At 41.7% G+C, this 25,552-nt stretch overlaps 1 protein-coding gene across 1 annotated transcript in view; it reads left to right on the top strand.

Annotated features, from left to right (window-relative positions):
- The window catches only part of cdan1 (codanin 1), a 103,413-nt gene that overhangs the window by 47,262 nt on the left and 30,599 nt on the right, over positions 1–25,552 (top strand). The window contains exons 12-16 of the mRNA XM_078562917.1: positions 575–689; positions 6,340–6,483; positions 11,069–11,235; positions 21,204–21,285; positions 23,865–23,945. Coding sequence (XP_078419043.1) covers positions 575–689; positions 6,340–6,483; positions 11,069–11,235; positions 21,204–21,285; positions 23,865–23,945 — 589 coding nt within the window. The remainder of the gene's footprint in view (positions 1–574; positions 690–6,339; positions 6,484–11,068; positions 11,236–21,203; positions 21,286–23,864; positions 23,946–25,552) is intronic.

The following is a 25,552-nucleotide window of genomic DNA, read 5'->3' as shown; positions in this document are numbered from 1 at the left end:
GAAAGAAAAGAGGAGTATGTGTAATTAGTAATTTTTTCAAAGAGCAGACATAGGCATGGTGGGCTGAATGATAATTTTCTGTGCTGTAAGATTCTATGATTTGGCCAAAATTTGTTTATTAAAGACCTTTATTAATGGACAAACACTGAATTCTCTAAGATAGGAATTGGCTGATGACTGGGAACATGGTGGAGGGCGTTTTGTTGGCCAAAAAGGTCAAGGGAAGAGGTTAACAGACCTTGCTCCCTTCTTCCAGGAACCCTGGGAACTCTTGTCAATACTCCCAAATTCAAGGCCCCCTTCTGAACAAACTGTCAAATGTCAGGGTCCCCTTGCAGTGCTCCCAAAATACTTGGCCTGCTGCTAATGTTGATAAATTAGTGGCTTTGATAATACAATCTGACGTAAAGTAACATCCCTCCTCTTTAAAGCAACCTATCCTCAATAAATAAATATAACTTGTCCCATTTTGTAACTTTTTAACATACATTTTCATGTTATAATATGTATTCAAAATATATGTAGCCACTTCATTTATCCAAATGGTTAATTTCATTCTCCTTTTCTTACATAGCCATCAGTTAAATCAGCACTTATCAGACACCCTTTGCCAGCAGATTTTGGAGCTGGACAGCATTGCAATTCCGAGGCACGAGTCCTCGGAAGGTGAAGTGGATATGGATGAACAGGTAAAGCATTGATGCAAAGCTTTGTCAATTTTTAATTGAGTGTCAGTGGTCCACAAATGTTTCTCCTGACAAAGGATTGCTCTTGCATTCTTGTGCCAGAAATCAGAAATCCTGATGCATAATTCATAGTTTAGTTTGCAATGCTAAGAATATCATCTCTTGTTCTTGAATTGGGAGAAATGAGAATGCTAGTAAAACATCTATCTGCTAAGCTGCTGAACATTGGTCTTTGTGACACAATGAGCAACTTCAATTATCCAAGCTTAATGCTGTATGTTTATGGATGAGAATGCATCAGGCTAAAGTGAAATTGGGTTAAATTTGTGCTTATTGCAATAGATTTTTAATGCATAGCAATAAAGGCAAAATCAATCTCGGCATGGTATAAATGGGGCTTGCTTATTGTGCCTTGTTTTATTTCTGATGGGTTCAATATGGTGGTTTTTCTTTGACCTGCTATGTATTATTTAAATGTGCGTACTAGAAATACCAAAGAACTGGAAAGCCCTTGTTGCAGAATCCCAGAATGTACATTCCATTTCACCCACTCCATTAAACTATAAAACTGTCATCACTTGGTGTAATTTGTTAATGAGCAGAAATAGACTCCAGAAGGAGACAGACTGATGGCACGGGTGAGATGAAATTCAATAGTGGAACATTAGAAGCTAAATGGTACAATTTTAAAGGGGGTGCCAGGAGAGAGAGCGAGACCTTGGAAATGTTTGTGCACAATTCGCTTAGGGCGACAGAACAGGTTAACAAAGCAGCTATTAAAGCACATCGAATCCTGGGCTTTATAACTGGAGGCAAAGAGTGTAAAACCCAGGATGGTATGCTAAATCTATATAAAACACTTATTTGGCCCCAGCCAGTGTTGCAGTTGTGGCCAAATCTGGGTGCCACACATTGGGAGTGCTGTGGAGGCTTTGGAGAGGGGAAATTTGCTAGATTAGTTCCGGGTTTTAGGGATTACAGATGCGTGAATAGACTAGAGAAGCTGGGATTGTTCTCCTTTGAGAAGAGATGACTGAGAGAAGATATAGAGGCATTTATAGGATTTAGATACAGTAGAGAACCTGTTTTCAATAGCTGAACGGTTGATAAGAGAGCACAGATTGTCAAAAAGCTAGAGGCAATATGACGAAAAATGAGTGGTTTGAATTTGGAATGCACTGTTGTCTGTGGTGGGGGATAGATTCAGTAGTGGCTTTCAAAAGGGAATTGAGTAAACACTTGAAGAAAAATATTAGAGCTATTGGTCAACAGCTGGGAAATGGGACTAACTGGATTGTTTCTTGAAAGAGCCGGCACAGATTCGATGGGCCAAATGACCTCCTTAACTGCTGTACCATTCTATGATCATGTGAAATAAGATTTGGAAGTGGATTCTGTTTTGCATCCAAAATTGCTACTGGAAATGTGAATTTAAAACAGCTGTTTGATGGCACTGGCAATATTATGAATTGCAACAGCTTTGAAATTTTTCTCCCTGACTTAAATGAGGAAGCCGAATGCTAGAGATTTGCCCATTAAGAAAATTGGAATGCTTCATTAAAACAGCAGATTATTTTTTCTGCTTGGTAATTGACAAAAAGAAAATACAAGGGGTGGTGGGAATTCTTTTTATACAGCAAGTTATGATCTTGAATGGACTGCCTAAAAGAATGGCAGAAGCAGATTCAATAATAACTTTCAAAAAGGAATTGGATAAATACTTAAAAAGGAAACCTTTGCGATGAGGAGAGAGGAGGGAGTGGAATTAATTGGACAGCTCTTACAGAGAACTGGCACAGGCCTTCTGGGCTGTATCAGATGGATGAATAGTTCATTCAAAACATGCAGCAACTTCTGTTGATAAGCCCTGTCCGTTCTGTTTAGACTGAAGAGAAAGTGGTAAGCTTAAATTGCATTCTGTATGCTAAGAGTTTCAAATGTTGAATAATTTAATATCAAGCTTAGTGGCTTTTTTTTTTAGAACTGTGTAATATTCATGTATGTTTTTATAAATCTAATTGACTTGAGTGAAGAAAATGGTGAAGAGATTGGAGCAATTCGGTTAACTTTGTATCACTTATTAGTGATTGGTAGCTTTAGGGTAGAAAAGTTGAGGGACTTGTTTGCATTGTGATACAATCCCCATAGAGACTGATAACTTTTAAAATAATTTTGAACTTCCAGTGAATGACTAAAAGGATCATGCAACAAGATTTAAAGTTTTAAGACTTTTACTTTAACAAACAAACTCAAAGCAACCTTGATGAAACGCTATTTCAGTAGGCAACTTATCTTCTTTACTACAGAAAAGATCCCCCATTTAGCTCTTACAATGATTGAATCTCCTTCCATTCTAGCCTTTAAGTAGATAAACTATTTTCTTGGCACAAGTCCAAAGTGATTCTAAGCTCCTTTCCCTTTTCCAGTCTGATAACTACAAATGGATCAGATCAAAGCCCTGCAGTCTTGCCACATCTGGTGGTGGACAATTAAACAACAAATTGGAGGAGGAGGCTCCAGAAATATCTCTATTTTCAATGATGGAGGAGCACAGCACATCTGTGCAAAAGACACAGCTGAGGAGCATTTGCATACATGAATATTACATAGTTCGGCCAGAAGTGCCGAGTGAATGATCCATCTTGGCCTCCTTTTGAGGTTCTCAGCATCCCAGATGCCAATCTTCAGCCAATTCGATTCACTACATGTGATATCAAGAAATGGTTGGAGTCATACCTAGCACAAAGGAAGATGGTTGTGGTTGTTGGAGGTCAATCATCTCAGTCCCAGGACATTGCTGCAGGAGTTCCTCAGGGTAGTGTCTGAGGCCCAACCATTATCAGATGCTTCATCAATGACTTTCTGTCCATCATAAGGTCAGAAGTGGGGATGTTTGCTGATAATGTTCAGTACCATTCACGATGACTCAGATACTGAAGCAGTTTTTAAAAATTTTTTTTCATGGGATGTGGGCATTTCTGGCTAGGCCAGCACTTATTGCTTATCTCTAATGTCCATGCTAATATACAGCTAGATCTGGACAACATTCAGGCTTGGGTTGATAAGTGGAAAGTATCATTCATGCCATGAAGTGGCAGGCAATGACCATATCCAACAAGAGAGAATCTAACCATCTCGCCATGACATTCAATAGAATTACCATTACTGAATCCCCCCCACTATCAACATTCTGTGGGTTACCATTGATGACAAACTTTACTGGACTAGCCATATAACTAATGTGGCTACTAGAGCAAGTCAGAGGCTGGGAATACTGAGGTGGGTAACTCACCTCATGACTCCCCAAAGCCTGTTATAACCATTTACAAGACCTGACGTTCCTAACCGTTCCCTGTGACTTGGAGAGTAACAGTCACCCACTGTCAGCACAGCTTCTCTGGAGATTGTTCACAGGTGTGAATATCTTGCACCTTCCTCTTAGTTAAACAACCTGGGCCTGCCTTTAACAACCAAGCACCCAAGCTTGCTGTCAGGCAGAATTCAGAACAGGTCACCTGACCCTCTTTCCTCCATTTTACCCTAAATTAAAGACACAGTCCTGAAACATATCAATCTTACAACGCCTTGCATTTGTAACAATTGGGACAAAGATTATGCCCAAACCATTAATTAATGTTCTGGTACAAGAATGTTGTAAAATGGGCAGAACTTATATAGCACCGAAGGATATGAATTGAAATGTGAATGTTACGAAAGAGTACATAACATAAGAAATAGGAGCAGGAGTAGCCCATACAGCCCCCTGAGCCTGCTCCACCTTTCAGTATGATCATTGCTGACCACCTGCCTCAATTTTACTTTCCTACTTACTTCCCATATCCCTTGGTTCATTGAGAGATCAAAAATCTTATCTAGCTCAGTCTTGAATATACTCAACGATGGAGCATCTGCAATCTTTTGGTGTAGACATTTCCAAAGATTCACAGCAGTCTGAATGAAGAAATTTCACATACAAACAGAAACTGCTGGAAGAACTCAGCAGGCCTGGTAACAACTGTGGAGAGAGAAACAGAATTAATGTTTTGAGTTCATATGACTCTTCAGGGCTTTGTATTTCAGGTTTCCAGCATCCGCAATATTTTCCTTTTTTCTTAGTGAAGAAATTTCTCCTCATCTCAGTCTTAAATGATCAATCCCTTATCCTGAGACTGTGACCCTGTGTCTACCCTGTCAAAACCCCTTAAGAATCTTGCATGTTTCAATGAGCTCACCTCTCATTCTTTCAAACGCCATAGAATATAGGTCCAATTTGCTCAGCCTCATAGGATATCCTCTCATCCCCGTGAGCTAGTGAGCCTTCACTGTAGTACCTCCAAGACAAGTATATCCTTCTTAAATATGAAAACCAAAACTGCGCACACTACTCCAGGTGTGGGCACTTCAAAGCCTTGTACAATTGTAGCAACACTTCCTTATTCTTGTATCCCAACATGCATTTGCCTTTCTAATTGCCTGCTGTACATGCATACTAACTTTATATTCCTTGTATGTGTACACCCAAAATATTATTTTACTCTGCTTACGATTTTCCAAAACTCCCTGGATTTTTGGGTGGTCCCTGCAGATTGGAAGGAGGGATTTAAAAGTTGTGCACCTTTTAAAAAAGCATTCTGCATTTCTTTTCTCGCTACCACAGTGAATAACCTCACATGCCCCCACATTATACTCCATCTGCTACATTGTTGCCCATTCATTTAACCTGTCTATATCTCTCTGAAGCCTTAGTGTCCTCGCAGCTTGCATTACCACGCAGCTTTGTATCGTCTGCAAACTTAGGTACGCTGCTCAGTCTTTGTCTCAGTCATTCATATATATTGTAAATAGCTGAGGCCCCAGCAATGATCCTTTTGGCACTCCATGAGTTACTCTCTACTTTCTGTTCATTAACCAATTTTCCATCCATGCTAATATATTACCCCCAACTACATGGGGGTAAATATTAGCTGTTTATATGGCAACTTATCGAATATCTTTTGGAAATCCAATTACATCTACTGGCTCCCCTTTATCTATCCTACTTTTTACATTCTCAAAAAAGCTCTAATAAATTTGCCAAACACTGTTTCCCTTTCATAAAACCTTGTTGACTGCCTGATCATATTATGATTTTCTAAGTTCATTGTTAAGACTTACTTCATGATAGATTTCACCATTTTCCTGATGACTGATGTCAGGCTAATTGGTCTGTGGTTCCCTGTTTTCTCTCTCTCCTTCCATTCTGCAGGGGCCATCCTAGAATCCAGGGAGTTTTAAAGAATCGTAAGCAGAGTAATATAATAAAAACCAGGAAATAAACAAGTCTCAACATTTTTGGGAGTAATATGTACCATTCCTGAACTGGCAGGGAAAGGAAGGCTGTTATATAAACAGATGTGAGGAGGTGCTTGAAAAAGTTGTAAGTTGAGATTCCCAGTAACTTTGTTATTCCTCTCTCCTTCCTAAGCATACACACTTAGTTATTCTGACTGTAGCAGAACAGCAGCAAGAGCTCAGTGACATGATGAAGTGAAGATGTGACCTGGTAGATCTTTGATTTCCTGGGGCTGAGTGCTATGCTTTGGTATCATGCTCCCAACAATACGCCAGTTATTTTGTTGAAGCAGTTTCTTCTCTTTATTTGTTTGAATTTTAGGATGAAAAGGAGCATTTTGCCTCGGTCTTGATGGCAGCAAGACTTCTAGCTAAGTTTCTTGGTTTCCTTGCCTTCCTCCCTTATCGTACAGGAGAGCAACCAACAAGGGACATGCAAGAGGCAGCAGTTTCCCTGAGGAACAAGGTGCACACATGGAGTAATTTTCACATTTCCTTTAGATAATCCAATTGTAGGCATATATTTGTTGATTTTAACCTGTCTGGTCAATTGAGTTAATTTTATAAACCTTAATCATGCTCATCAATTTCTTGAAACACCTTTTCCCCTTTCCATCTCCTGGCAAAATGCCAGTCATTTTTCCCTTTATTTTTTGGAAAAAAAATCAACACTGACTTGGCTTGCATGGATGATTGAAAAGAAAAATATTGTAAATTACCTAGCTATCGATTGGGATAATGTTAGAGTAAAGGTTAAGGTGGGGAAGGATTCTTTTTGATCAGTATGTTCTCTGCTCAACTAGAAAGGAGGCATTGCTGGATCTGGTGCTGGGAAATGAGGTGGGCCAAGTGGACCAAGTGTCTGTGGCAGAACATTTGGGTAAGAGTGATCATTGTATCAAGGCTTAGATTAGTAATGGAAAAGAGCAAGGAACAATCTGACATGGAACTTCTAAATTGGAAGAGGGCGAATTTATGTGATGAGGAGGGGTCTAGCCAGGGTAGAATAGAACCAGAGACTGATAGGAAAAACTGTAAAGGAATGATGGATGATTTTCTTAAGAGATGCTTCAGGTATAGGCTAGGTACATTCCAACAAGGGCAAATGGTAAAGGAGCTCAAAACAGGGCTCCTTGGATGATGAGGAAGATGGAGATTATGATTAAACCATCCTTCTGATGTTACTCCTGCATTCTGCAGTCTACACTCTGCTGTGAAAATCAAGCAGGGCCTATAATCAGAGGTTTTCAAAAATTAAAGTTTTGGACATGTGGTGACTGGCTGTTGCTATATCATGGAAAGTAATCAATAGCCAGTTCATATTAATGAGGTAGCTCCCACCTCCAGCACCGCCCCCCCCACAAATGGTCAAAACCATTGACATACAAAAGAGGCAGATAGAGATCCTTCACACTTCCTTGTGCATAATCAGTTTTGTTAGCTCTCCTTTGTTATCTGGCAGAACGGGAGTCAGAAAGTCTGAGGGCTTATTGTCTTATTGTCCTTGTTGTTTTGGGATAAGTCCTGATAATGGCAAGTGCAGCATTCCACAAGGATGTTTTCCAGGCATGTTCATTGTAATCCACTTTTAGAAGCTTGGACAACTTGCAGTTCTAAAAGTCAGGTGAACTTAAAGATCAGCTGCCCTTTTTAAAGAAGGCATACAGTTTTTTAAAAATTGTAATGTTCTCATGTCTGCTGGGCATGACAAAGGTGACAGGACATATTGAGGTAGCAAAACATGTGTGATCTTGGGCTTCATAAAAAGAGGCATTGAGTACAAAAGCAGGGAAGTTATACTGAACCTTGATAAAACTCTGGTTAGGCCTCTGCTAAAGTAATAGGTCCAGTGTGGTTACCACACTTCAGGAAAGATGTGAAGGTCCTTGAGAGGGTGCAGAGGAGCTATGTTCCAGTCTGGTTTCAGGGATGGAGGATTTTGGTTACAAGGTTAGGTTGCAAAGGCTGGGGTTATTCTCCTTGGAACAAAGAAGATCGAAGAGATTTGATAGAGGCGTACAAGATTATTGCAGACCTAGATATGTAGCCCTGTTAGCTGAAGGTACAAGGACTAGGGGACACAGATTTAAGATTTTGGGCAAGAGATGCAGGAGGATGTGCAGAAGAACTTTTTTACGCAGCAACTGCAAATGACAAACTTGCTGCCCACAAAGGTGATGGCAGTGGAAGCAATGATTTCAAAAGGAAATTGGATGGGCACTTGAAAATAAACTTGCAGGGCTATGGGAATCGAGTGGAGGAGTGGGACTGACTGGAGTGCTTCGTGGGGAGTCGGCGTGGACTTGATGGGCCGAATGGCTTCGTTCTGTGCCGATTATGATTCTAAATACTGACAATTTGAAATAAAAAAGGGGGATCTGCAATACTGGTAGGTCTATCAGTATATTTATAAAAAACTAGGTTAATATTTTGATTGTAGACCCTGCAACTTATATGCATAAGAAGGCTTTGCTATGTTAAATGAGATTATCTTAAGTATAATTTAAGTTGCTGTTTTATCCATGTAAGTACTCTGATATAGAGCAACAGTTTGGGAAATGTTTCTTGTCTCACTAATATAAATGTTTCTTTTGAATGGTGGAGGAAATGGTTTTCTTTTCACATAGGAGCATGAGCAGGTCACTTAGGCCCTCGAGCCTGCTCTGCCATTCAACTAGATCATGACTGATTGTCTACCTCAATGCCATTTTACTGTGCTATCCCCATTTGCCTTGATGTCATTAGTATCTAGAAATCTATTGATCTTTGTCTTGGGCATGTTCAATAATTGAGCTTCCACAGCCCTCTGAGGTAGAGAATTCCAAAGACTCACTACCCTCTGAGTGAAGAAATTCCTCCTGATCTCAGCCCCAAATGGCTTGCCCCTTATTCCAGACCTCCCAGCCAGCCAACATTCTTTCTGCATCAACTCTGTCTAGCCATTTAAGAATTTTAAAAGTTTCAATGCGATCACTTCTCATTCTTCTAAGCTCTTGAGAAGACAGGTCCAATCTCCTCAATCTCTCCTCAAAGGACAGTCCCGCCATGCCAGGAATTAGCCTGGTGAACCTCCACTGCAGCCTCTCTATTGCAAAGGTATCCCTCCTTGGGTAAGGGGACCAAAACTGTACACAAAAGAATGAGACGCAATCTTATTGAAAGATAGAAGATTCTTAGGGGGCTTGACAGGGTAGATGCTGAGAGGTTATTTTCCCTTGTGGGAGAGTCTAGACTAGAGGGTATAATCTCAGAGTAATGGGTCGCTCACTTAAGACCGAGATGAGGAGGAATTTCTTCTGAGGGTAGCGAACCTGTGGAATTCTTTACTGTAGAGGCTGGGTTGTTAAGTATATTCAAGGCTGAGATAGACATATTTTTAAATAGTAAGGGAATCAAAGGTTATGGGGAAAAGGCAGGAAATAGAGTTGAGGATCATCAGATCAGCCATGATCTCATTGAATGACGGAGCAGATTCGATGGCCGAATGGCCTACTTCTGCTCCCTCATCTTATGGTCACAATACTCTAGGTGTGGCCTAACGAAGGCTCTATATATCTCTACTCCTGTATTCAAATCCTCTTGTGATAAAGCCCAACATACCATTTGCCTTCCTAATTGCTTGCTGCACTTGCATGCTAGCTTTCAGTGACTTGTGAACAAGAACACTCTCTGGTCCCTTTGGACACCAACACTTCCCACTATTTAAGAAATATCCTGCACCCCTCTCCTCTCCTATAATGTAGATACGTGGATAACCTCACACGTATCTAGATTATGTTCCATCTGCTATATTTTTGCCCACTCACGAAGCTTGTCCCAAGTCCCGTTGAAGCCTCTTTGCATCCTCCTCACAACTCACATTCCTACCTAGTTTTGTCATCTGCAAACTTGGAAATATTACATTTGGTCTCCACATCCAAATCATTGTAAAGATTGTGAACAGCTGGGGCCCCAAGTACTAACCCTTGCGGTACCCCACTAGTCACAGCCCGCCAACCCGAGAATGACCCATTTATTCCTACTTTGTTTTCTGTCCATTAACCAATCCTCAATCTATACTAGAATATTCCCCCCTATCCCATTTGTTCTAATTTTGTTTACTCCTGTGTGAGACTTTATCGAAATCTTTCTGGAAATCCAAATACACCACATCCACTGGTTTCCCCCTTATCTATTCTGCGAGTAACATTCTCAAAAAACTCCAACAGTTTTGTCAAACATGACTTCCCTTTCATAAACACTCTGCCCAATCAATTCATTATTTTCTAATTGTCTAGTTATCACATTCTTTATAATAGATTCCAGTATTTTCCCTACTACTGACGTCAGACTAACAGGTCTGTATCATCTTCTGTGAAGACAGACACAAAGTAATTATTTAGCTTCTCTGCCATTCCCATATTCTCCATTGTAAATTTTCCTGTCTCTGCCTGAAATGAACCCACATTTGTCCTAGCTAATCGTTTCCTTTTCACACAGCTTTCACATTCTGTTTTTATCTTTCCTGCTAGTTTACATTCATGTTCTATTTTATCTTTCTTTATCAGTTTCTTGGTCCTCCTTGTTGAATTCTAAAATGCTCCCAATCCTCAGGCCTACTACTTTTTTTGGCAACATTATAAGCCTCTTTGACCTAATATAATCTTTAACTTCCTTTGTGAGCCACAGTGGGCTCATTTTTCCTGTTAGGTTTTGGTGCCTTAAAGGAATGTATATTTGTTGTAAAATGTTCCATTTTGTTTTTGCCCTGTGTTAACTCTGCTGGCTATATCATATCCCACATCAAACTAATACGCCTTCATGGACGTTTATCTAATGAATGCAGGTTGGTGCTAGAAACATCACTGCATAGCTGTCGAATCAGGAAGCACTTGAAGTTGTGAAGGTATGTGCCCTCTGAGCCCCTTGATCCCTCTGATGTCTTCTTGGGGAAAGCTTCTAGAAGAAGCCTCAGTAACGCTCTGCCTTATTAAATGTTGTCACAGACCAAATATATTAAATATAAATCGATATTTGCTGCACTATACTTTTGTTTGTCTTTACTTGCCTAGGGTGCACCTGTTCTTGATGTGTACAGGTTACTGATAAAGTCAATTGAAAATCGACGCACTATTTTCACTGTGCCCTGGGTGGTTGAGTTTCTTAGTATGGTGGACCATGTAGCACCATTCCTGGATTATTACCGCAGAGTGTTTACCCTCCTCTTGCATTTATACAGGTGAGTGTCAGGGGTTGGTAGCTAAGCAGGAGTTCTTTTTTCTTCTCTCCATTTCTTTTTTTTGAATGACAGATTGATGGCATAACAGTATACTGTGGGATATAAATAACATGTCAGCCATGACTCATTAGTCACACTGAGTTTTAGCTGGAAAGTTGTGGGTTCAAGTCCCACACCAGAGACTTGAGAATTTGACTGAAACATTAAATCGCATCTCCGTTAATAAGAGATCACATGGCCTATTTCAGAGAAGAGCGAGGAGGGGGTGTTACCTTAGTATTTTTGGCTGAATCAACACCACGAAAACAGATTCTGATGATTATCATGTTGCTTGTAGGAAGCACTAACTGTTACTCTTTCCGCAGATGCTGCAAGACCTGCTGAGTATTTGCAGCATTTTCTCTTTTTCATTTATTAGAGATGCCTTGGGCTCAGGACCACAGTGTTGAAGCCCAGCCTTTTAGCTGTTAGTTTCATTGTTGTGAATAGGCTAGTTTCTTATTACTCTACTAGAATTTGCACATTGCATTTAATTTTTGTCAATTCTTAGGCAGGAGAATTAAGAATTTTTGATTGTATTGCTTGTTCAGTTATGTATTAGTCAGAACATGTCATGTTAAAGCCGCATAGTATACTGGTCAGACAGCAGTCTGACTATTGTGTTCATGGGAGACATTCAAACCATGGAGGCAATTCAGATAAAAGAATGAACAAACTTGGATTTCTATAGTGCCTTTCAGGAAAAATTGTTTACAGCAGATGAAATATTTTTGAAATGTAGTCAGTGTTGCAGGAAAAACAAAAAGCTGTTCCCTGATACCACAGGATTGAGTTATAAAGAAAAAGGAGACAAACTGGAGCTCTTAAGCTTTGAGAGGAGAAGATTGAACGGGCATCTTATAAAAGTATGCAAATTATTAAATGTTGTAATTGGATCATCATTTCATAATGTGTCAGGATATAAGAGCAAGGATGTCTCAGCTAACAGAAAAATTTAGGACCAGATATTGGGAAGACCATCAGGGTGCTAACGACTTGAATGGTATTCTGGAAAGAACAGAGGTGAAAACTTTAGACTTATTCAAGAGTCTATTCAATGAATTGATGTTCTTTAATTCTGGATGGGTGATTGAAGTTGGGTTGAATGGCTTCTTGTGATTAGGGGTAGGGACATGGTGCTAATTCTGATGTCACAGTCTGCAGCTTCTATAGCCAGATTCACATGGGCATTGCTCCAAAGGAATGCTTGCAATAAGAAGGTAAGAGCATTGGATATAGGAGCAGGAGAAGCTCTGCCATTCAACATGACCATCACTGATCTTGGGCTTCAACTCCACTTTCCTGCCGCTCCCCATGTCTATCGACTCCCCCGAGAGGCAAAAAAATCTGTCTTTCTCGACCTTGAGTATATTCAATGATGACACATCCATAACCCTCCACGGTAGAGAATTCCAAAGATTCTTAAGCCGTTGAGTGAAGACATTTCTCCTCATCTCAGTCTTAAATGATTGGCCCCTTATCCTGAAACTGTGTCTCCTTGTTCTATGTTCCCCAGCCAGGGGAAACAACACCTCGGTATCAACCCTATCAAGCCCCTTCATAATCTTGAACGTTTCAATGAGATCACCTCTCATTCTTCTGAATGCCAGAAAATTTCTTTTTTATTCTTTCACAGGATGTGGACATCGCTGTCTAAGCTAGCATTTGTTGCATATCCCTATTTGTCCTTGAGAAGGTGACGGCCAGTCTCTTTCTCGAACCGCTGCAGTCCATGTGGTGTAGATACACCCACAGTGCTGTTCGGAAGGGCGTTCTAGGATTTTAACCCAGGAACAGTAATATAGTTCCAAGCCGGGGTGGTGTGTGTCTTGGAGGGGAACTTGAAGATGGTGGTGTTTACATAGAAACTAGGAGCAGGAGTAGGCCATTCGGCCCTTCGAGCCTGCTCCGCCATTCATTATGATCATGGCTGATCATTCAACTCAGTAGCCTGCTTCCGCTTTCTTCCCATACCCTTTGATCCCTTTCGCCCCAAGAGCTATATCTAACTCCTTCTTGAAAACATACAATGTTTTGGTCTCAACTACTTTCTGTGGTAACGAATTCCACAGGCTCACCACTCTCTGGGTGAAGAAATTTCTCATCTCAGTCCTAAATGGTCCACCCCATATCCTCAGACTGTGACCCCTGATTCTGGACTCCCCCACCATTGGGAACATCCTTCCTGCATCTATCCTGTCTAGTCCTGTTAGAATTTTATAGGTTTCTATGAGATCCCCCCTCATTCTTCTGAACTCGAGCGAATATAATCCTAATCGACTCAATCTCTCCTCATGTCAGTCCCGCCATCCCAGGAATCAGTCAGGTAAACCTTCGCTGCACTCCCTCCAAAACAAGTACATCCTTCCTCAGATAAGGAGACCAAAACTGTGCACAATATTCCAGGTGTGGTCTCACCAAGGCCCTGTATAATTGCAGCAAGACATCCCTGTCCCTGTACTCTAATCCTCTGGCTCTGAAGGCCAACATACCATTTGCCTTCTTTACCGTCTGCTGCACCTGCATGCTTACCTTCAGCGACTGGTGTCCAAGAACACCCAGGTCTTGTTGCACATTGCCCTCTCTCAATTTATAGCCATTCAGATAATCTGCCTTCCTGTTTTTGCGCCAAAATGGATAACCTCACATTTATCCACATTATACTGCATCTGCCAAGCATTTGCCCACTCACTCAGCTTGTCCAAATCACACTGGTGCATCTACTGACCTTGCCCTTCTAGGTGGTAGAGGTCGCAGGTTTGGAAGGTGCTGTCAAAGGAGCCTTGGTGAGTTGATGCAGTGCATCTAGTAGATAGTATACACTGCTGCCACTGTGCGTCAGTGATGGAGGGAGTGAATGTTTAAGATGGTAGGTGGCGTGCCAATCGAGTGGGCTGCTTTGTCTTGTGTATTTTTTAAGGGAGTAACTAGCTTAATCGAGAGGGATGTCATGGCAGGAGAACTCAGACCCGTGATATGCTCCTCCTGCAAGATGTGGGAAATGAGGGATGCTTCCAGCATCCCTGGTGACCATGTGTGGAAGGTGTGTCCAAATGCAGCTACTAGCTAACCGGATTTCGGAGCTGGAGCTGTGGGTGAACTCATTGTGGAGCATCCGCGATGCTGAGCAAGTCGTGGATAGCACGTTTAGCGAGGTGGTCACACCTCAGGTGAAGATTACACAGGCAGAAAGGGAATGGGGGACCATCAGAAACAGTAAAAGACTCAGGAAGGTAGTGCAGGAGTCCCCTGTGGTCATCCCCCTCTCTAACAGATATACCGCTTTAGATACTATTGGGGGGGGATGGCCTCTCAGGGGAAAGCAGCAAGAGCCAAGTTCACGGCACCGTGGGTGGCTCTGCTGCTCAGAGGGGCGGGAGGAAAACAAGTGGCAGGGCTATTGTGATAGAGGATTCGATAGTTAGGGGCACAGACAGATGCTTCTGTGGCCGCAAACGTGAATCAAGGATGGTATGTTGCCACCGTGGTGCCAGGGTCCTGGACTTCATGGAGCGGCTGCAGGACATTCTGGGGAGGGAAGGTAAACAGCCAGCGGTCATGGTACACATTGGTACCAACGACATAGGTAAACTAAGGGCTGAGGACCTGCAAGCTCAGCACAGGAAGTTAGGAGATAAATTAAAATGCAGGATCTCAAATGTAGTAATCTCAGGATTACTCCCAGTTCCACGTGCTAGCGAGAGCAGGAATAAGAGATCAAATGAACACGTGGCTGGAGAGATGGTGTAGCCGGGAGAGATTCAGATTCTTGAGGCACTGGGACCAGTTCTGGGGAAGGTGGGACCTGTACAAACCGGGCGGGCTGCACCCAGGCAGAGCTGGGACCAGTGTCCTTGCGTTTGCTAGTTCTGTTGGGGAGTATTTAAACTAGTGTGGCAGGGTGATCGGATCCCAGGAGTAGGATCAGATAGGTCAGATTCAGATCAGAAAAATGGAGGTAGAATATTAGCTAGGCGCGTTGTGATAGATATGGAGTTACAGGAGAAGCAAAGTTTATAAAGTGTCCAGCAAGGGAAATTGACGGGGTTAAACTGTTTATACATCAATGCAAGGAGTATTACAAACAAGGTAGGTGAGTTAAGGGCACAGGTAGACACATGGCAGCAGGATGTCATTGCTATAACGGAGACCTGGCTAAAGAGGGACAAAACTGGCAGCTTAATATCCCTGGTTATAGAGTCTTCAGGCACGCTAGAGTAGGAGATAAAAAAGGAGGGGGGTAGCACTAATGGTTAAAGAATCAATTCCAGTTGTGAGAAGGGATGATATACTAAATGGGTCAACAAACGAGGCTTTATGGATTGAGCTTAGAAATCAAAAAGGAGCAGTCACACTACTGGGAGTATACTACAGACCCCCAAGTAGTGAAAGGGAGATAGAAGAACAAATATGTAGGCAAATTTCTGCTTGTAAGAACAAGAGGGCAATGATAGAAGGAGACTTCAACTATCCTAATATCAACTGGGATTCAAACAATACAAGGGGCACTGAGGGAGAAAAATTCATGCAGTGTGTCCAGGAAAATTTTTTCAACCAATTAGTGACAAACCCAACGAGAGGAGATGCAATTCTAGACCTAGTCCAGGGGAACGAAGAAGGGCATGTGGGTGAAGTGACAGTTGGCGACCATATCGGGGACAGTGATCAAAATTCAGTTAGATTTAGCATTACCATGGAAAAGGACAGAGATAAGGCAGGAATAAAAGTCTTGAACTGGGGGAAGGCAAATTTTGCAGAAATGAGAAGGGACTTGGCTGAGGTGGACTGGACAGCACTGCTGGAGGATAAAACAGTGGAAAACCAGTGGGAAGCACTAAAAAGCGAGATCTTAATTGTACAAAGTAGACATGTCCGCTTCAAAAATAAGAATGGTACTGCCAAATCTAGACCTCCCTGGTTGTCTAGAGGAATACAGGGGAAGATTGAACAGAAAAAGAAAGCGTACGATAGGCACAAAGAACAAAGCAATGCAGATAGCCTAGACGAATATAGGAAGTGCAGGGACGAATTAAAAAAGGAAATAAGGAAATCAAAGAGAGGGCGCGAAAAAAGATTAGTAAGTAAAGTTAAAGATAACCCAAAGATGTTCTACCAATACATTAATGCTAAAAGGTTAGTTAAGGAAAAAGTGGGACCTATCTTGTGGTGGAGCCCACTAGGGAACAGGCAATTCTAGATTTAGTGATGTGTAATGATGCAGATTTGATGAGGGAGCTTAAGGTGAAGAAACCCTTAGGAGGAAGTGACCATAATATGATAGAATTTACCCTGCAATTTGAGAGGAAAAAGCTGGAATCAGATGTAACGGTATTACAGTTGAATAAAGGCAACTACAGAGGCATGAGGGAGGAGCTGGCCAGAATTGACTGGGAGATGAGCCTAGCAGGAAAGACGGTGGAACAGCAATGGCAGGAGTTTCTGGGAGTCATTTGGGAGACACAGCAAAAACTCATCCCTAGGAAGAAGAAGCATACTAAAGGGAGGACGAGGCAACCGTGGATGACAAGGGAAGTCAGGGACAGCATAAAAGCTAAAGAGAAAGCATACAATGCAGCGAAGAGCGGTGGGAAACCAGGGGATTGGGAAGCCTACAAAGACCAACAGAGGACAACTAAAAAAGAAATAAGGAGGGAGAAGATTAAATATGAGGGTAAACTAGCCAGTAATATAAAAGAAGATTGCAAGAGTTTTTTTAGATATATAAAGGGTAAGAGAGAGGCAAAAGTGGACATTGGGCCGCTGGAAAATGACGCTGGAGAAGTAGTAGTGGGGAACAAAGAAATGGCGGAGGAACTGAATAGGTACTTTGCGTCAGTCTTCACAGTGGAAGACACGAGTGACATCCCCAAAGTTCAAGAGAGTCGGGGGGCAGAGGTAAGTATGGTGGCCATTACCAAGGAGAAGGTGCTATGAAAACTGAAAGGTCTGAAGGTGGATCACCTGGACCAGATGGATTACACCCCAGAGTTCTGAAGGAGATAGCTGAAGAGATAGTGGAGGCGTTGGTGGTGATCTTTCAGGAATTACTGGAGTCAGGGAGGGTCCCAGAGGACTGGAAAATCGCTAATGTAACCCCCCCGTTTAAGAAGGGAGTGAGGCAAAAGACGGGCAATTACAGGCCGATTAGCCTGACCTCGGTCGTTGGTAAGATTTTAGAGTCCGTTATTAAGGATGAGATTTCAGAATACTTGGAAGTGCATGGTAAAATCGGGCAAAGTCAGCATGGTTTCATCAAGGGGAGGTCATGCCTGACAAATCTGTTAGAATTCTTTGAGGAGGTAACGAGTAGGTTAGACAAAGGAGAGCCAATGGATGTTATCTACTTGGACTTTCAGAAGGCTTTTGACAAGGTGCCGCACAGGAGGCTGCTCAGTAAGATAAGAGCCCATGGTGTTAGAGGCAAGGTACTAGCATGGATAGAAGATTGGGTGTCTGGCAGGAGGCAGAGAGTGGGGATAAGGGGGTCCTTCTCAGGACGGCGGCCGCTAACTAGTGGAGTTCCGCAGGGGTCAGTGTTGGGACCACAACTTTTCACTTTATACATTAATGATCTAGATGAAGGAACTGAGGACATCTTGGCTAAGTTTGCAGATGATACAAAGATAGGTGGAGGGACAGGTAGCATTGAGGAGGCGGGGAGGCTGCAGAAGGATTTGGACAGGTTCGGAGAATGGGCAAAGAAGTGGCAGATGGAATACAACGTGGGCAAGTGTGAGGTCATGCACTTTGGTAGGAAGAATAGAGGCATAGACTATTTTCTAAATGGGGAGAGAATTCAGAAATCTGGAGTGCAAAGGGACTTGGGAGTCCTCATCCAGGATTCTCTTAAAGTTAACTTGCAGGTTGAGTCGGTAGTTAGGAAGGCAAATGCAATGTTGGCATTTATTTCGAGAGGACTAGAATATAAAAGCAGGGATGTGCTGCTGAGGCTTTATAAGGCTCTGGTCAGACCACATTTAGAATATTGTGAGCAATTTTGGGCCTCGTATCTCAGGAAGGATGTTCTGGCCCTGGAGAGTGTCCAGAGGAGGTTCACTAGAATGATCCCAGGAATGAAAGGCTTAACATATGAGGAACATTTGAGGACTCTGGGTGTATACTCGATGGAGTTTAGAAGGATGAGGGGGGATCTGATTGAAACTTACAGAATACTGAAAGGCCTGGATAGAGTGGACGTGGGGAAGATGTTTCCATTAGTAGGAGAGACTAGGACCCAAGGGCACAGCCTCAGAGTAAAAGGAAAACCTTTTAGAACAGAGATGAGGAGAAACTTCTTTAGCCAGAGAGTGATGAATCTATGGAATTCATTGCCACAGAAGGCTGTGGAGGCCAGGTCATTGAGTGTATTTAAGATCGAGATAGATAGGTTCTTGATTGGTAAGGGGATCAAAGGTTACGGGGAGAAGGCGGGAGAATGGGGTTGAGAAACCTATCAGCCATGATTGAATAGCGGAGCAGACTCGATGGGCCGAATGGCCTAATTTCTGCTCCTATGTCTTATGGTTGTATCAGAGATGAAGATGGAAACTTGTGTGTCGATGCAGAGGCTGTGGGAAGGGTTTTGAATGAATATTCTGTCTCCATGTTTACAAAGGAAAGGGAGGATGTGGATGTAGTAGTCCAGGAGGAACACTGCGAGATATTGGACGGGATAGTCATAAAGAGAGAGGAAGTACTCAAAGGGTTGAAATCCTTGAAAGTTGATAAGTCACCAGGGCCAGATGGATTATTTCCGAGGCTGCTGAAGGAAGTCAGGGAGGAGATAGCAGATGCTCTGCAGACGATTTTCCAATCTTCACTAGATACAGGGGAGGTACCGGAGGACTGGAGAAATGCAAACGTAGTTCCATTGTTTAAAAAGGGATCAAAGGAAATGCCAAACAATTATAGGCCAGTTAGTCTTACATTGGTGGTGAGCAAATTAGTAGAATCAATCCTGAGAGATAGGATTAACTGTCATGTGGAAAGGCATGGACTAGTCAGGGATGGTCAGCATGGATTTGTTAAAGGAAGGTCTTGCCTCACAAATTTGATTGAATTGTTTGAGGAAGTGACAAGAAGGGTTGATGAAGGTAGTGCAGTGGATGTTGTGTACATGGATTTTAGCAAGGCATTTGACAAGGTCCCACATGGCAGATTGGTCAGAAAAATAAAAGCCCGTGGGATTCAGGGTAATGTGGCAAACTGAATAAAAGGTTGGCTTTGTAACAGGAAACAAATGGTAATGGTCGATAGATGCCCTTGCGAATGGAAAGTTGTCTCAAGTGGTGTTCCACAGGGCTCGGTGTTGGGACCCTTGCTGTTTGTGTTATATATTAACGATTTGGACGAGAACGTGGGGGCCACGATTGGGAAATTTGCAGATGACACAAAGATTGACCGAGTAGTGGATAGTGTAGAGGATAGCCATAATCTCCAAAACGAAATAGATGGGTTGGTGGGGTGTGCGGTAAAGTGGCAGATGGATTTTAACATAGAGAAGTGTGAGGTCAAACAGTTACAGGGATTACACAATAAATGGGAATATACTAAGAGGGGTAGATGAAGCGAGAGATCTTGGCGTACAATTACACAGGTCCCTGAATGCAGCAGTTCAAGTAGACAAGGTTGTAAAGAAGGCATATGGAATGCTCTCCTTCATTGGCAGAGGTATAGAATATAAAAGTAAGGATTTAGTGTTGGAATTGTATAAAACACTGGTGAGGCCACAACTGGAGTATTGTGTGCAGTTCTGGTCGTCACATTACAGGAAGGACGTAATAGCTCTGGAGAAAGTGCAGACGAGGTTTACAAGGATGTTGCCAGGGTTAGAAAAGTGTAGCTACGAGGAGAGATTGGATAGGTTGGGGTTATTTTCCTTAGAACAAAGAAAGCTGAGAGGTGACTTGATTGAGGTGTGCGAAATTATGAGGGGAATAGATAGAGTGGACGGGATAAAATTGTTTCCCTTGGTGGAGAATTCTAGAACCGTTAGACATAGATTCAAGATAAGTGGCAGAAGGTGTAGAGGGGGACATGAGGAAGAACATTTTTAGGCAGAGGGTAGTGGGTGTCTGGAATTCGCTGCCCAAGTTGGTGGTAGAGGCAGAAACTCTAAACTCTTTAAAAAGTACCTGGATCTGTACCTTAAGTGCAATAAGCTGCAGGGCTATGGGCCGGGTGCAGGAAGGTGAGATTAGAAAGGGCACCTGGGTGTCCTTGGTCTGGCATGGACAAGATGGGCCGAATGGCCTCCTTCTGTGCTGTAACTTTTCTATGGCTCTATGGATGGTGTTGACCTTCCTGAGTGTTGCTGGACAGACAGACAGTGTATAGCAAAGTACCACAGTCAGCAATGAGATGATCAGTTAGTCTGATTTAGTTGTGGGATAATTGTTGACTGGGACACCGAACCCACCTATCCCAGTGGAATTATTCTTCAAATCCGGTACAGTTGGAATAGAGGATACAAAATCTTAATTGGCTAATCCAGCACCAGTTTTGGGGATACTGCTGTTTCTCCCTTTTTCTTTGTACCTACCTAGTGTTTTAGCACAATGGTTTTTATACTTTGTATTGCTCTGGTCAATCAAACTTTCACAATGAAAGTTCTGCCAACAAAACACCCTGATTCTGAACAGTATAGCATTGCTATACTAGTATATCCACATATGTCAACAAGAGCTCTTTATAGAAATGAATGATCCTGAAAATGCCCTGAGAGCAAAATATATAACAAGATATATTGTTTTGATTGGTAAATTTAAAAAAACACTGTTCAATCCAAGAACTTCCTCCAGTCATAATCATTTGGTTAACAAATGATTCTCTGGTATTTGATAGTATACTTTAAAAGAGGGAGGAGATGGAAACCTGGATATTTGTTTATATATAAAATTAAAATGGCATTACTCTGGTTCATCAAACAGATCCTTGGTTCTAACAAGTGAGCAAAATAGAAATTTCCTGAACAAGTTGTTGATCCTTGCTGTACTGGGATGGCTTTTCCAGGCAAGTATTTATCAAGTGTTAAATGAAATTATTTGGTTTTGGGTTTGAAAACTACTGAATGCATATTTGAGGTAATGGGTTCTTCAAATGTCTGACTGATTTGTAATACATAATTTGGATAGTTCATTGGTAGAGAATGCTGCAAGTGTCAGTCTTTGCTTCAAGACTTCTTCTTACTATCCTCCCTTAACAGTGCTGTGGGAGCACCTTCACCACATGGTCTGTAGCAGTTCAGTAAGGCCGCTTACTATATTCTCAAGGGTCACTAGGGACAGTAAATGCAGGTTTTCTTGAGAATGAATCATATGTGAGGAAAGAAAGACTTAAAACTATGAAGTGTCTTTTCGTGACCTCAGGATGTCCCAGTGCATTTTACAACCAATTAAGTACTTTTGAAGTGCAGTCACTGTTGTTGGAATGGTGGCAGTCAATTTGTGAATTGGCAAGGTCCCACAAACAGCAATCTGTTTTTAGTGATGTTGGTTGAGGAATAAATATTGGCCAAGACACTATGGAGAACTTCTTACCTCCTATTTGAATAGTGCCATAGAATATTTTATGTCCAGCTGGGCAAGCAGATGGAGCACCTGCTTAACGTTTCAACCGAAAAGGCGGCATGACAATGCAGCACTCCCTCAGTACTTCAGCCTGGGTTATCTGTTCAAGTTTCTACAGTGGGACTTGAACCAACAGTCTTGTGACTCAGGCGAGTGTTAGCAACTGAGCCACTGAAAACAGCCGAGAAACCAACAGGAAGAAACTATTGAGGATTTCTGAAAACAATCTAATCAGTCAGGAGAACCTATGATTTTTTTTTAAAAGACGGAAAGTTAATCCCATTGCTGTAGAGAAAAAAAAATCCAAGTCCATTTGTATGTCAGCCTTTTTTCCTAAGTGAATTTTTTAATGTCCGGAACAGTGCCCTGCTGAACTCTGCATGTGCGTAGTCGTACAGCAATCCAGAAGGTACTGCGCAGGCAATTCGCAGGTTGTCCCCTATAAGGTATTGTTCAGAAATGTTAAATGTTAATCGCGCATTGTAATAAACAAAACCCACAAAGAAAATTAAAGGAATATTGGGCCAAAATAGTTTTCCGCAAAATAAAACCTTTAAAAATGTCACCCAATTTCACAGTGATGTGATTAAATTTACCCATGGAACTTCTTGTGGCTTTCAACACCTTCATTAAAGATTTTACTTCAGCTGATCTCAAAAGCTTAGGTTTTGACTGGATGTTTTTATCCCCTGAACAGTTGTAGAGTTACAAACCACGTCACATTCTGAGCATGTGCACTTTGCAACTTTTCCAAAATGTATTAGTAGGCTTCTTTTTTAAAGTACAAGTACAATGGTGTCTTCCTCATCCTGCATGTCTTTTCTTGCTTCAGAAGACTTTGCCGAGCTGTCATAAATCTCTATGCTTTTGAGAGGTACATTGCAGGGGAATCAGAAAGAGGGATCATGGCCCATCAAATACTTCCAGGTTAAATGCAGGTGCAGAAAGTAGGAGCATAAGTAAGCCATTTGGCCCCTTGAGCCTGCTCCCCCATTCAATACGATCATGGCTGATCTGTTTGTGTTTGAATTCCACATTCCCATCTACCTTTGATAACCTTTGATTCCCTTGTGTAACAAGAATCTATCTACCTCCACTTTAAAAGTATTCAATGACCCCTGCCACCACTGCCTTCTGAGGCAGAGAGTTCCAAAATAGCCCAACCCTCTGAGAGAAAAAAATTCACATCTGCCCTAAAAGGGCAACCCCTAATTTTGAAACAGTGCCCACTAGTTCTGGACTCACCCACAAGAGAGACCACCCTTTCCATGTTGACCTTGTCAATACTGTTCAAGATCTTAAATACTCAATCAAGTCACCCCTCGCTCTTCTAAACTAAAAGTGGAAATGAGCCCAGCCTGTCTAACCTTTCCTCATAAGACAACCTGCTCATTCCAGGTATCAATCTAGTAAACCACCTCTGAATTGTCCCTAATGCATTTACATCCTTTCTTAAATAAGGAGATCAAAACTGCGCACAGTATTTGAGATGTGGCCTCACCAATGGCCTGTATAACTGAAGCATAACATCCTTACTTTTATGTTCAATTCCTCTCGTAATAAAGGATAGCGTTCTATTAGCCGCCTTGATTACATGCTGTACCTGCATACTAACTTCTTGTGATTTTCTGTACGAGAACATCTAGATCCCTCTGCACCTCGTAATTCTTCAGCTATTCTCTGTTTACCTAGTTTACCTCAACAGTACACCTCCAACAGTGTCCCAATGTGGTATTTCTGCTTGTCTCACCAGGCATTTTTACTGGGCAGTTTAATTGGGTTGGTCTGTGCCTAGTAAAGGAAGGTTTGGGGCCTGTGAAATCAGAATTCTTACAGGTGATAAAAGAAGAATCTTTTGAAAATGACTACATTCCAAAGTCTCCAGAGTTTTTCCAGCTTCAGAGATTTGGGTCTTATGGGAACAAAACGTGCTCTGAAATGAGCAATGAAAATACTAAGATGTGAAATGTGCATGCATGGAATATAATCTAAATTTCAACAACGTTGTCGATATTTTCTTAGATTCCAGCAGTTCCTGAAGAAATGTTCTTCAATGAAGAGAATGTTGATGGATTTGAAATAAACATATCGGATCAAGGCTTAGTAAGTAATCCATCAAGCGGGTGTTACACCTTCAGCTTTTTATTGCCTCATCTAAGTGCTGTTCAATCCACAGTTGAGTTTTCTTTTAAATTCTCAGTCTTTGTTATATAATTAAAATGTTCATGAGATTTCCAGATTATTTACTGGATAAAGCCATTATAATGCTAAACCATGCAGAGCAAATGGTTACCTTTTGATCCATAATATGTTTGCTGATCTTGGGCATGGAAGCATTTGGGGTAATACTGGTGAGGAAAGTTGCTATCAGTTGGTGCACCGGACCATGTATGTGTGACAGTTATGTGAAAATAGGATTGGGTGTGACTGTTGTGCCCTCCAAGACAGCATAGTCTGTCAATGCACACTGCCCCAAGTTCCCAGAGAACAGTTAACTGAGATAAGGCCACTTGTGTCCAAGAACTATACACCAGCAAGAGTCAGGCAATGGTGGTGAAAAAGAAGAAAGACATTTACCACATCCTTTTATGCTGGTGTGCTCCTGTATCCCAACACACACACACTTATTATAGGTGAGAAAATAACAGCCTATTTCCGAAATCTAATGCCTTTCAGTTGCCCAACCTGAAATATATCTTTTTTTTCTTCTTTGAATGTCTTCACACATGACCTCTTTGTGCAGTCCATTCTGCTTAGTCACCACCATTTGTGAAAAGTAATTTAAACTGTCAATGCACAATTCTAATTATAGCTATCGAGATATTGCATTTTTTTTTTCTGAACTTTTCAAGAACTTTTCTCCCCTCTGGTACAGGTTCCATTCTTCTATTTATCTGTTTATACCCATCTTGGCCTGTGACATTTTTTAGCAGATTCTAATACGTTTTGCTGATCTTCAAATTACAAAACAATTGACTGGAAAACCTCTCCATAACCCTCCCTTCACTCAATAACCTACATTCTAAAAGGAAAACAGTGTTTTGTCCTCCTTAGAGGTAAACAGATAATGGGGAGGGGTGTAATACTGAGTTATTGCTTTATTGTAAATGTTAAAGGAACAACCCAGTATGTTATCATTCCCAATTACTTGTTACCTGATACGCAGGTCCTGGTTAGACACATTCTGGTACTCTTCCTTCACCCCTTCAACTCAAGTAGATAATCCCAGCCTTCTGCTAAGTGTCTCTCCATTGCAGCTCAGTTAAGATTAGAAACTCTAGGAAATGCAAGCTTCCATCCATGTCATATCAATAAGGAATGGTAGCATAGTGGACTCATAATCCAGGGCCCTTGGCTAATGATTTGGAGATGAACGTTCAAATCACACCATGGCAGCTGGGGAATTTAAATTCAGGCAATAAATAAAATCTGGAATAAAACACCATTATCGGTAATAGAACCACTGGATGGTGAACCCATCTGACTCACTAACCTTCTTCAGGAAAGGAAGCCTGTTGTCTGTACCTGGTTTGGTCTATATGTAACTCCAGATCCGCAACTATATGTGACTCCAGATCCACAACCACATGTTGGCCCAGCAAGGACAGTTAGAGATGGGCAGTAAATGCTGGCTTTGTCAGTGACGCCAAATCCTGAGGGTGAATTTGAAGAAAATATTGCTCTGTGCTATCTCAGTTCATTTCATCTTT

The sequence above is a fragment of the Cetorhinus maximus genome, chromosome 18 (assembly GCF_964194155.1).
Source record: "Cetorhinus maximus chromosome 18, sCetMax3.hap1.1, whole genome shotgun sequence".
In the NCBI taxonomy this organism is placed as follows: Eukaryota; Metazoa; Chordata; class Chondrichthyes; order Lamniformes; family Cetorhinidae; genus Cetorhinus; species Cetorhinus maximus.
This window is presented reverse-complemented; position numbering and strand designations above follow the sequence as displayed.